Raw genomic sequence first — 12,690 nt, forward strand, 5'->3', positions numbered from 1 at the left:
AAATTTAATTTATTATTTATACCAAAGTTTCCCTTTTATCATGATTATGGTCCTACGAAACCAATTATTAAAACTAGCTAATTACTGAATTTACAAAAATAAAATGAAAACTTTAATCAAAGCTCAAAAGGCCAAGTTTATAAAACACCGAGAATGCTATTATTTACAATTAATTATTTAAACTCCGTTATTGTTTTTGCTTTTCAACAAAAAAGGCAATTTTTAGCAATTTTTGCTATTTAAAAATGTTTGTACTTTTGCTTAAACACAGTTTTGATTAGTGAACTTAGAGCATGAAAGTATGGGTATAGTGGTCACACAAACTAGTAAAAAGTATAATAATGGGTTCCTTAATTTAAAAAAAACCTAACTTAAACCTTGTTTTCAAAAACCTATCTGTATATTATTTATCATCTTACTTTCAATATTTCTCTTTTTAGTCACAACTTTTAAACAATTTCTTAGTATTTTTTCCATAGGATTAGTATTGTTTAAATACATATATGTACAAATATATATGTTATAAATGTAAAAAAGACTTTCTCATTATTTATTATTATTTATTGCCGTTTTGACTTAATTATTTTCATTGCTATATTGTTGTATTTCATCATTCTTAATAATCATATTTTCAATATACATGTACATATTTATAAATACATAGCAATTTAAAGTTTTTTTTCTTTATTTTGTAATCTTAGATTTAATCAAACCATACCATATTTTGTGATATGTTTTGATAGTATTTTTTTAAAACCGAAGCTTTCTATAATTAGGGTCGGTCCGTCCGTCCGTAACGTATAGCTTTTTTCGTTAATTTATGCATGTTAGAATTGTCCTATCGATTTCAAATTTATATGGTGATTCCTTTAGTAGTTAGGTACGATTTAGAAAGCGTAGCAACTCTATGATCATTACCAAAATTTCCGTACGTCCATTTTAAACATGTTGATTTTTTACTTTTTTAACAACAAAGTTTTTCAACAAATTTACTCACAATTTTGCTTTTTACTCTTATACATTTATATTATGATTATTCAGTTCTGACACTATGCAAGTATTAATGTCCGTTTGTCCTACCGTTTCAGTGCTTCGTTTTTATGGATGTTGTCATCCTTGTTTTTATTGAAATTCTCTTGTTGTAATAAATTTGGTAGGATGAATCAAAGATTTTCCAGTAAAATGTCTAAGATAACCACCCAAGGAAATGAGATAAGGAAACAAGAAAGTTAAAACGATTTAATTAAAGTGTAACATGATGCTTTATCCTTTCATTCATTATACAATTCACTTGGTCCATTAGTCTGTCGGTCATACTTCATTGTTTAGAGGTTTCCTGATTATTTATTTTATCTTTTTTTCTAATGTTGTCTTGGAAAGCTTTATTAAAATTGACAATTCAATTGTCAAAGTGGTTATCGAGATCTTAAAGAACAAACAAATAAAACAGTACTACTTTATATAGGACTAGCGGCTGCGCCCCTTGCAATTAGGGACTATATATTCCAATGTATATGAAAGGGCTGAAATATCATGCCAAGACTTATTTATAAATATAAAAAAGCCTAAAACCACCATCTTAGGACCTAAGGTAAGCTTCATTGTAAAGGAGAACCATATCGTTTCAGCGGTTACCGAGATCTTTCACTGCAGACAAAAAAGCTTACTACTTTATGTAATAAAATAGATCCCGGGATTTTGTGTTTTGTTCTATTTCTTTCCTACTTCTAAGGTGCAAATTGCTTTTATCATCTACTGATGTTGTATCACAGAGTAAGACATTACTTGTACATTAGCTTCCCACATTAAAAGATCATAAAAAAGAGTTTTTACTGAAATAATTTTTTATTATTTATGATAATGCCAAGTTATCAAATTATACAAAATATTACATCTTTTTAAAATAATGAAAAAAATGACAAACAATATATAAAAAACTTAAGTATTACTTTATTAAAAGAGGTAGGATTACTGGGTGTCTGTCTGCATGAAGAGAACCTGACAGACTTATTATCTAGTGGTGAAGCAATAACATCAAATATCAAAACTTTTGATTACTTCTTTACAGAAATAAAAATTGTCTTTTCTTAATTTTTTATAGGTATTTATGAAAGGAATATTGAACATCAATAATAAATTAATCATGAACATCACAAAAATATAAAACCATTCACAATTATAGAAGAAAGATGATTTTCTTGTTTGGTTTAGAATAATTTCTTAATTTTATTATTCTAAAAAATATTTGTTAAACTCATGGTGGTAAATTGATTTTATACATACAGGATTTTAAAAGTACTTGGAGGATTTCCCTAAATTAGTATGTCAGGCAGAAAACTCCTCTTGGGTGATCTGTGCTCGCTTTGAGGGAAAGCACCAAAGATTCTTTACAGGGAAGAATTTTGACTGAATTTACAAAGGTTTGTTTATTAACACACAATAATGAATTTACATTTTTATTTTATTTTGAAACTTATCTTTACAGGAATTTGGTTAGTATATAAGTATCATATTGTTTATTTAGACAAAAAAAAGGTTATATAAATATTCTTAACGCGAAGAGGAGATGTCATAAAAATAAAGGGTACTTCTAAAAGTATAAAAGCCATTCAGATATAAAAACTATTTTTAGTGTATTTATTTGTGAACAAAAGTTAGTTATATTAATTGGTATCTTCTGTTTTGTACTTTTTACAATTGTCACACTTGATTCCCTTTCTTCTTCGGGCGCTTGAAAAATCCTAAAATATTAAAATCACATAAATAATAAATTTGTATCTGTAAGAGAGAGAAAAGGGTATAAATTTTATTTCATTATTTAAAGAACAAGAACATTAAATAGTTGTTGCACCCCAATCTTCTAGGGGCTATGTATTCAAAGCGAAAGGAAGGGAATAGAAAAATAACCTAAAACCTTACCAAATTGAAAAAAAACCTAATACCATCCCCGGGACCAATGTTAAAATTACTTGAAATTTAGGACTCAACTTGTTGGTGGTTAGAGAGACCTCAACTGACAAAAAAAACCCAGCTTACTTCTTTTTATGACAGGATACTACAACAAATGTGAAGCTTACCCTGTGAGTAAAACCACCCAACAATTCCATTGGAAGTGGAAAAATGATTGTAGAATTTTTCTCTGCTGATATTGTGTGTAAAGATTGCAGGTACCTTCAATTAAACAAAGTATTTCATATCAAGTTTTTAATAAAATAAGGATGACAACATCCATAAAAGCGAAGCACTGAAACGGTAGGACAAACGGACATTAACACTTGTATAGTGTCAGAACTGAATAATCAGAATATAAATGTATTAGAATCGGAGCAAAATTGTAAGTAAATTTGTTGAAAAACTGCTTGATACAGGATAATGTTTATGGACATACTTACATCTTTAGGACTTGATTATAGAGTGGTTTTGATGTCCCAGGAATCAACATACCAAAAATCAGATCAATCGGATGATTAGATCACTTAAAATTTGTTGTTAAAAAAGTAAAAAAATCAACATGTTTAAAATGGACGTACGGACATTCTTGTTATGATTATAGAGTTGCTACGCTTTCTAGATTGTACCTAACTACTAAAGGAATCACCATGCAAAGTTTGAAATCGATAGGACAACTATAACATGCCTAAATTAACAAAAAAGGTATCCGTTTGTGACGGACGTACGGACCGACCCTAATTATAGAAAAGCTTCGCTTTAATAAATTTACTTAATTGAGCCATTATTAGAGTAAACAATCAAAAATGTTTTTTGAAGAAAAGAAAACTGAAAAAAAAGAACGGTCAATAAAGTTAAAGAGTAGATGCTTCGACCACTTGAAGAGAAGTTCTAATATCGTGAAGAAGTTGGCTTCATTATAGTATCATGCATGATCGGATGAAATAAATGAGCTAGATAGTAAATGATTATTGCCATGTGTAAGAAGAATCTTCATAAGAATAATCATCCATCAATCTTTAAAGGCAGATAATTAAGATTTTCCTTATTAAAATGAAGAACTCATTATTTCCCTGATAAAATACTACCGTAGCTGTAATCCGGCTTGGCTGCTGGATATAACATCAGCCGCTTCTTTTAGAGATTTGCTGCTGTTCAATTCTCCATCACTTGCTATAACCTTAACATATAACATGATCATTTTACATTCAGACTTTGTTTTATACATTCATAGCATGTCCTCAATAATATCTTTCTTTATTTTTCTCTGCCTATTTTAATCCAATTTAAAAAATGAAATTCTGATGTATGTCCGGAGGAAAGAGAAACTCTCCCAATTTTGTATATCTTTTGCGGAACAAGTTCCAATTACGTCATATTTTTCTTTCCCGAAAAAGGGAGGGGGGGAAGAAAATCTCTTCAAAAGAGATGGGGAAAACCCCCTTTTCTCCCATCTCTTTTCCCCCCCCTTCCCTTTTTTTCTTTCCCCCTTCTCTTTTTCGGGAAAGAAAAATATGACGTAATTGGAACTTGTTCCGCAAAAGATATACAAAATTGGGACAGTTTCTCTTTCCTCATAGATGGTTATCTACATACCTTAGCTCTGGCATCCCTAGTGGCTTCGGCCTCAGCAGCCATTGCTCTTTGTAACTGAATTGGTAACCTACAATTACAAAAATAATTCTGTAAAAAAATTTCACGTTAACAAGCTTCGATTTTTGAACGGCGATTATACAAAAGAAATAAGAAGTTCAACTTATAGAACTAGAATGTCATGGCTAAAAAACAGTCGCTTACCGAAAGATCTGTCATATAAAAATTGGTTGTTTTATATCCTATAATCTGCTAATATTTGCAAGATTTTAAATAACTCTTTTTATCTAAGATTTTTACTTGTAGATTAAGATCATACCAAAATATCTAATGTCATCCTTTGGTTTATTCCTAGCCCTATATATGAGAACCTTATAGGAAACCCAAAACTAGCAAAAGTCTAACGCTAACCTGACATCTTTTATTTCCACCCTTTCAACATGTACTCCCCAGGGTTCTGTAACTTCAACCTAGAAAGAAATAATTTTGATTACTTTCTTGCTTTTTCGTGAGCTTACTTTCTTTTTTTTGGACATAAGATACAGAAAAAACAAAGTTAAAAGTGGTACCATCCCTCAAAATAGTTATAAATCCTTTCAGGAACTTTGAGCAGCTACACTGTAAAGGAAAGCCATATCAGTTCTGCGGTAAGGGAGATCCTTTGGTACAGACACACAAAAATTCAGATAATTTTATTATAAAGATATTTTAAGATTGTAAACTTACCAATGTTTTATGCATACTTTCAGCTATAACCTCTCTGTTTGATAGGATATCTGATAGAATATAGATACCAAGAACATTCCTAAAACAAAACAACTCATTACAACACACAGTAAGGATTTCCAGACAAGAGTAGTGCAATCAAAAGGTTAATTGTCTTTTGTATGTTACCTTACCTAATACTCCGGATGCTTTACAGAAATATTGATTCCCTAAGCTATCCATAGGTGTCGGACCTGACGTTACAATGTAAATAAAATCTATATTGCCAGGAAATCAATTTTAGACAGCTTATCACTTGGCTTTAACGAAAATTAATTTTCTTTAATATTAGAAGTGCATATTCATTTTTAGTTATGAGTGTCTGATTGTTAAGCTTTGCTTTTAAAAAAGTTATCATCTTTGTTTAAGAGGATTAATGCTTTTTATGACTATGGACAGTTTAGGGATATTTGAATGTTTCTATTTTTAGAATAGTTGAAAACTAAAACTGCAAATAAAAGAAAATTTTTGTTCAAAGTTCATATCTAATTTAATTCTAACTAAATTTGATAACTAAAATCTCGTTACTTTAATATTTTACTTTGCAAATTCTTAATTTTCTACCAATTAGTAGAATAAAATATCTATTTATAAACTTTAATCATTATGCTGTTCTTTTTTTTAGAATTTTAAATTGTACTTTAAATTAAAGATCAATATATTTTGATTTTAAATTACAAAAAAAGAATTGGATTCTGATGCTAATTTTTCCTAATTAATGGAAAACAAACACAAATAGCACCACCTTTTTAAAATAAATTTAAAATAATGGAGTTTTTCGTTATTCTTAAAAAATACGGTAAACACTAACCCAGCGAGTCTACAATTTACCAAATATAACATTCTAAACCTAATCTTTTTGAGGGAAAGGAAATTATTTACAGTAAGTTCAAAATACGGCTGCCGAGGATGGTTATTTATCGCATCGTATCATAGAAAGGTTTTCGCGGATAATTTAATTTCCAACAAAATAGGGTTTCAGGGCAATACTGTTTTAGACATTTACCTCAATGCAGTGGCTGAAAGAAGCTTTGTAGATCTAGCATAGTTCTCATTATTACAAACTGCTGTCAAAGGATTGGATACCTAAAAGTGATAGGTAGGTTATAACATCAAGTCATTTGGTGTTTTTTCCTCAACGTGCCAAGTCGAGCACAGCAAACAAATTCAAAATATGAGGTGAGGGTGGGGAGAGGGGGGGGGGGGAGATATTTCCTGTAATAGTATTTAAAGATCTGGTTAGATTATATTGGGTAAAGGGAAGCAAAGAAAACGTGTAAACTTATCTCTCTTATTTAAAATTTATTCCAAAATTGAATTGAAAAATTAGACATTATATACATAGTATTTATATTCCTGAAACTAAAGACAGAGTTTACATTATGTAAGGATTGTTAGAATGTCGATAAATTATTAGATAAAGTTTTATAAATATAGGCAACAGTAATAATAGAACAAGATGGTTAAATAAAAATATTTAACCCTTACAGATCTGGTCCCAATTTGCACCTTAATAGATCGGGGGGGGGGAGGGGGGGGAGGTAAATTATGCCCCCTATCTCAGCTCCTGTTACATTTTTTTTTTCTGGTTGTTCATGTGCATTTTAAAGGAAATGAAATTTACTTTTACTAGTCATGGCTGTCAGACTGCGTCCTAGCCGCTTTTTAGCGGCCAGCTGCTATATATTAAAACAACTGTAGAGCGGCCAAATTTTAGGTGGAGCTTTCATTTTTCATAACAAAAATATCTATTTCTAGTCATATTTGCCAGATAGCTCTTTAGCCGCTTTTTAGCGGCCATACGCTAAATATTAAACTAAATATTAAAACAGCTGTAGAGCGGCCGTAATAGGCCGGAAATAGCCGAAAATTCACCTGAAATCGGTCAAAATCAAGGCTAGGCTTAGCTATATTATGGGCTAATATATAGAAAATATATATGTAGCATATCCCCCCCCCCTCTCCGATCGGTAAGGGTTAAACGGCATTTGTACATCTAATAGTATAGTTCTGATTGATCTAGACATCTTGGTTTTTATGAATTAAAAAGGATAAATACCTGAAAATAGACTACAGCATCTACGGCAACTGTCACGCTATCTTTTGTTAATATTTCTTGTGGGGGTACGTTGAAGGCACGGGTACGTAAATCTACACTCCTTATAAGGATAATAACATATTTAATCATCTAGGCAACAAAAAACAGGACTGATTGATCAAGTAAATTATATACTGGATGCTTACAGGTAAATTCAGAAGCTTTTATAGTGCCTATAAAAAATGACGTTGGTCAATTAAAATGTATTATGGCCTACCATTGGTAATTTAGTCTGTGCATTGGCATATCGTTGATCATAATGAAAATGTTATTTCCACTACTACTAGATACCTGTACGTGTCTATGAAGGGGATTATAAAGAACATTCCAGGACCCTTGGGTTTCCGAGATTTTAATCTACCCAGCCGAAATATCACCGCTCTTTCATATTCTTGTACAACCTAAATAAAACTCAATGAGTCACAGTCGAATTGAGCCGTGGTTTCTACAACAAGTCGTAACCGGACTTCAGCCGTTGCGATCCGCTTTTAAAGCGTCAAGAAAGGACTTTTTATAATCCTATTAATGGACGGTTGCCGAGCCCAGATTGAATGAATGTGTGCATATTTCTCCTCACAAAAATGATTTTTAGTATCGAAGTTACTCTATAATTGTAATAATTTATAATTACTCTATAGTTACTCTATAATTGTAATAATTTATAATTACTCTATAGTTACTCTATAATTGTAATAATTTATAATTACTTTATAGTTACTCTATAATTGTAATAATTTATAATTACTCTATAGTTACTCTATAATTGTAAGAATTTATAGTTACTCTATAGTTAATCTATAATTTATTTAATAAGTCCGTGCGTCTGTCAGTCCTTTAGTATTACTATGGAAATTTTTAATTTTACAGCAGCTTTTTAAGAAAGGTGATATTGTTACTGAAGATTTCCTTTACCAAAAAAACATACTTTATTTGCTCAGTCAGTCGGTTATAGTTCAATAGACAAATACTTATTTTTTTTTATAAAGGTTCCTAAATTTTCTATGATTTACCGCATACTCTCAATCTATATTTTCATTTTTTTAGTGTGTGATAACTAAACATCTGCCCATAACTCAATCTGTAAGGCAATGTATTTATTAATTGTTATCAGTAAAGAAAATAATTCAATGTTTTAAAGTCGATGTCATATTTTCCTGAAAAAAAAATCCTACTTTTCAAGAAAAGTATTAATTGCGAGGTTGGGTGATTTTACCAAGATAAACAAAAAAAATCTTCGAAATATATTGAATTACTGGGTGTATCAATAGAAATGTCTTTTTTAAAATCTTAATTAGGCATAGAATATAAAACAATTATGTAAAATGGTTTATATATTTGGAAAACATATTGTTGGACATTTATGTTTCAAATATTTAAAAATGGTTATTTCAACAAAATATGCCCTAAAAACCGGTTTTTTCCAAAGGCCTTTTTTCAAAGATTTATGGATATAAAAGTTGTGCAAAAAAAAAGCACACTTTTAAAATTCAAATTGCGCAGCTTGCATTAATAGTAGAAAAATGTTACGCATATCATTAGAACCGTCATATGCTCTAGTTTGTGAAAATATAAGTACCGTTTTTGTGCAATTTGTACTTTAGGAGCTACGTTGAAAAATGTGAGAAAAAGATTAAAAAGTTTTAAGTAAGTTGTAACATTTTACCACGTAGCTCCTATACTATACGCAGCACAGGAATTGTTCTTATATATCGAAAAACTAGAGCTTATGACGATTCTAACGGTATGTATAACGTTTTTATACTATTAACACAAGCCGCGCAATTTGAATTTTAAAAATGTGCACATTTTTTGCACAACCTTTAAATCCATAAATCTTCGAAAAAAGGCCTTAGGAAAAAACCGGTTTTTAGGGCATAATTTGTTGAAATAACCATTTTTAAATATTTGAAACATAAATGTCCCACAATATGTTTTCCAAATATATAAACCATTTTACATAATTGTTTTATTTTCTTTGCCTAATTAAGATTTTAAAAAAGACATTTCTATTGAAACACCCTGTAATATAAATGTATTTATCTAAATAAAAAATGTCGAAAACTAAAGGAAAATTGCAAAACAATTTCCTTTCAATCTGAAAGTAAATTGCTCTCTTTAACTTTATAAACTTTAGTACAGGAAAACTATATTTGATTGTAGCTTTTTATCTTAAAGATTCCAATTGCTATTATAATAAATCAGTGGCGTGCACTTTGATTTGCCAGTGAGGTTATAAAACCTCTAGTGGGTAAAACAAATAGGAAGGCAAAATATTATAAGCAAATGGTCTTTATAATCAAGTATTGAAAGTGTAAGTATGTTCATAAATAAACAGTATCCTGTATTATTGCAATTTTGCAACAAATTTATAGGTTATGTTGTTTAGACTTATAAAAAACTTTCTGCTTATTATTTTCTGGCTTCCTTCGAGTGTTAATGTTAGTTTGTCCTACCGTCTGATTTTAGAGCTACGCTTTAATGGAAGTTGTCACCCATGTATTATTTTGTTTATTTATATAGTTGATCTTATTTGGAGTCAATCATAAAAAATTATTTTCAGAGGAAATGAAATATATAAACAATACAAATGTATGAGCAACGCTGTTTTGTGAGGTTTTGTCATATTTTACGCATCGCTTAAGTCAATTAAAAGCTGAAGGAAAATTTACGCTTTTAAGCTAAAAAAAAAGTTTCTGAAACGGCAACTCTTCTTTCATTATTTTTTTGATATAATAAATCGATTAATACCCACAAAATATTTTTAAAAAATTAAATTGATTCAAATGTTTTGACACTTCTAGTTTGAACTAGCTGATTAAAATTTGAAAAAGGTACCCAAAGTTTTAAAGCCAACCGGTAAATGAATTAGATTATAAAACTATGGGTACTAGTTTACTTTACAGTTCAATGTCCCCTCCCTCCCTTGGTATTTATTATCTAAAAAATTACCTTAAAAGAAAACCATATGGAGATGGGTAGAGTAAGGAAAGTTATGACCAATGATAGGAAGATGATAAATTTTGAACAGTACGATGGCTTTTCCTGAAATAAAATTGAGGTAGGTCACTATAAGTGACAGATGCAATTTATTTTGGTAAAAACTTGTGACATTTGAAATGACAAACAACAACAACTATACAAATAAAGTCCAGCACTCTAATTAAAGTTTGAAGAGGATTTCTTACTTTTTACAAGAAAACTTTTATTTCTTTTGTAAATAAACTTCTTAGTGTTTCTATTCATCAATATTTTAGATATATTGAATAGAAATGGAAGATAAGTATATTAATACATAACGAAACTAAATCAAGAATAGCAACATCCATACCTAGCGAAGCTCATTAATTAAAACAACTTACTAAAAGATTTATAAATGTGATTAGCAGAGTAGATGATAATTTGTCCTAGGAGAAATGTCAGACACCTATCTATAACAGGAGCTAAAAACATCTTTTCAGTCAGTTAAAGAATAATGCCTACAGAGCACGGAACCCCAAACCCTAATTTTAAATAAATTAAAAATAAGCATGGAGAAGGGAATTTTTTTTCCTATGCCTAACCCCTGCAAAGGGCCATAATCCTGAGGGGTTACCCTGTGCTAAATATGATATAACCTGACCTGACATGAAATAAAAATATTTTCAATAAATTAAAAAAAAATGGGGAGAGTTCAGTGCTCGAACAGGCATTTTGTTGGAAAATCCCCAAATTACCTCCACTTCATATTGATTGATGTTATAATGTTTCTTTAAACCAGGATCCAGAGTTACAGAGCTGCTGATATTCATATTTTCTTAACAAAATCATTGAATATAATTATATTATTAAACGTAATATGTATTCATATTGGTAATATTCCCCCAAAAACAAACATCACTAATGTACACCCCACCCCATATTTAATGGGTAATTTTTTGATGAAGGAAGATCTCGATCATAACTATTCTCGGATGTCTTCAAACCTGTTCCCCTCGCCCTCTTTTTTCTTTCCCTAAAAATGCGTAATTTGTGACAACACATGGGTGTTTATACATATGCGCCAATTTTTTTTTATAAAGTTTTTTTTTTTAAATAACATCTGTTTGGTTTTCCTTTGCAATTAAGCCTATTTTTTAGGTACAGGGAAGATTTTTAACTACTTTGGTAGAGCGTATCTCCACCCTCCCAATTTAAATACCCCCCCCCCATTTTTAAAAAAATATTTCTTATTAAAACTCAAATTAAAAAGTAGAAGGGCGATTGACTTATCCCCCTCCCACCTTAGGCTTCTAGGGGGCGTTCGTTGCCCCTAGTCTTTCTTAAAATAAAAGCTATGTCTTGCATTTTTTTTCAATTAGGTGTTTGATCACGAATTGCATATGGTAAAAATATTTTTCTTATTTAATTGTTATCCTAATAAGACAAAAGTTATGCTTGAAAATTGTTTTAATAGCTATTATTATATGTTGCATTTTTAGATAAACGTGAGAATTGTGATCAAAATTGGCGTATCATTTGTACTCATTTGCGTCATTTTTATTTTCAGATTTCTATTACCCTTCATCAATTTTTTTTTCCATTCTTAGGTAAATTACGACTTTGGGTTAGCGGTGGATCTACGATTTACGGCTAGTGTTCAAATAGTTTCTTTAGCTTTAGTAGTATTGAATTTTTATAATTCTTGTTTTTTAGTCAACTTCTGCAAATCTAGTAATATACCTACTTAGAATACAAATTCTATAACTAAAATAAATGTAATTAGAGTTCAAGTTTGAGTTTTTACTTGAATTTGAAATATTATTAAACAGTAAATATTTAATACATGTCTCTTAGAATTCACCAAATATATATAACTATAAGGGATGTATTTCTATTGATGTATGTAAACCTGTCTTATATTCGTCCTTATTTATTTCATGTGTTTTATTAGTAGCGAAACTACTCATTAGTTCTAAATGTGCGTCTGTCCGTAGATTACAGAAAAATACACTGATACAATTTATTGTACAATAATGCTAAATAAAAAAAATAACATACCTATTTTTATGATGAAAAAAAAATCCAATATTTCATTTTTTCTGAAAAAGAGACATTTTCCAACATTACAATAATTTTGAAATTGTATGAGTAAATCTAAATGATAAACATATTTTTAATAAGTAATTTTCTTACATTTTCCTTGAAATATTATCATAATTTAATTACAGAAAGTTTTTAATATTCTTAGCGAAAGTTTTAATGTTTTTATATAAATACAACATACAAGAAAGTTTTTTTTTCTTATTACATTTACACAGATCTGACAT

The 12,690-nt window shown here is 29.7% G+C and overlaps 1 protein-coding gene across 1 annotated transcript; it reads right to left on the reverse strand.

Annotated features, from left to right (window-relative positions):
- Positions 1-2,200: 2,200 nt before the first annotated feature.
- LOC145326481 (band 7 protein AGAP004871-like) lies at positions 2,201-12,458 on the reverse strand. The gene is made up of 12 exons (XM_080169849.1): positions 12,422-12,458; positions 11,119-11,198; positions 10,355-10,447; positions 7,697-7,806; positions 7,367-7,466; positions 6,314-6,393; positions 5,269-5,347; positions 4,954-5,012; positions 4,546-4,612; positions 4,038-4,129; positions 3,078-3,171; positions 2,201-2,741 (listed from the first exon to the last, which is right to left on the reverse strand). Exons 2-12 carry the CDS (start codon positions 11,191-11,193, stop codon positions 2,664-2,666), a joined length of 927 nt encoding a protein of 308 aa, XP_080025975.1. The 5' UTR covers positions 11,194-11,198; positions 12,422-12,458; the 3' UTR covers positions 2,201-2,663.
- Positions 12,459-12,690: the final 232 nt, after the last annotated feature.

Source organism: Acartia tonsa, chromosome 8 (genome assembly GCF_053477335.1).
Source record: "Acartia tonsa isolate MP-2025a chromosome 8, ASM5347733v1, whole genome shotgun sequence".
Taxonomy (NCBI): Eukaryota; Metazoa; Arthropoda; class Copepoda; order Calanoida; family Acartiidae; genus Acartia; species Acartia tonsa.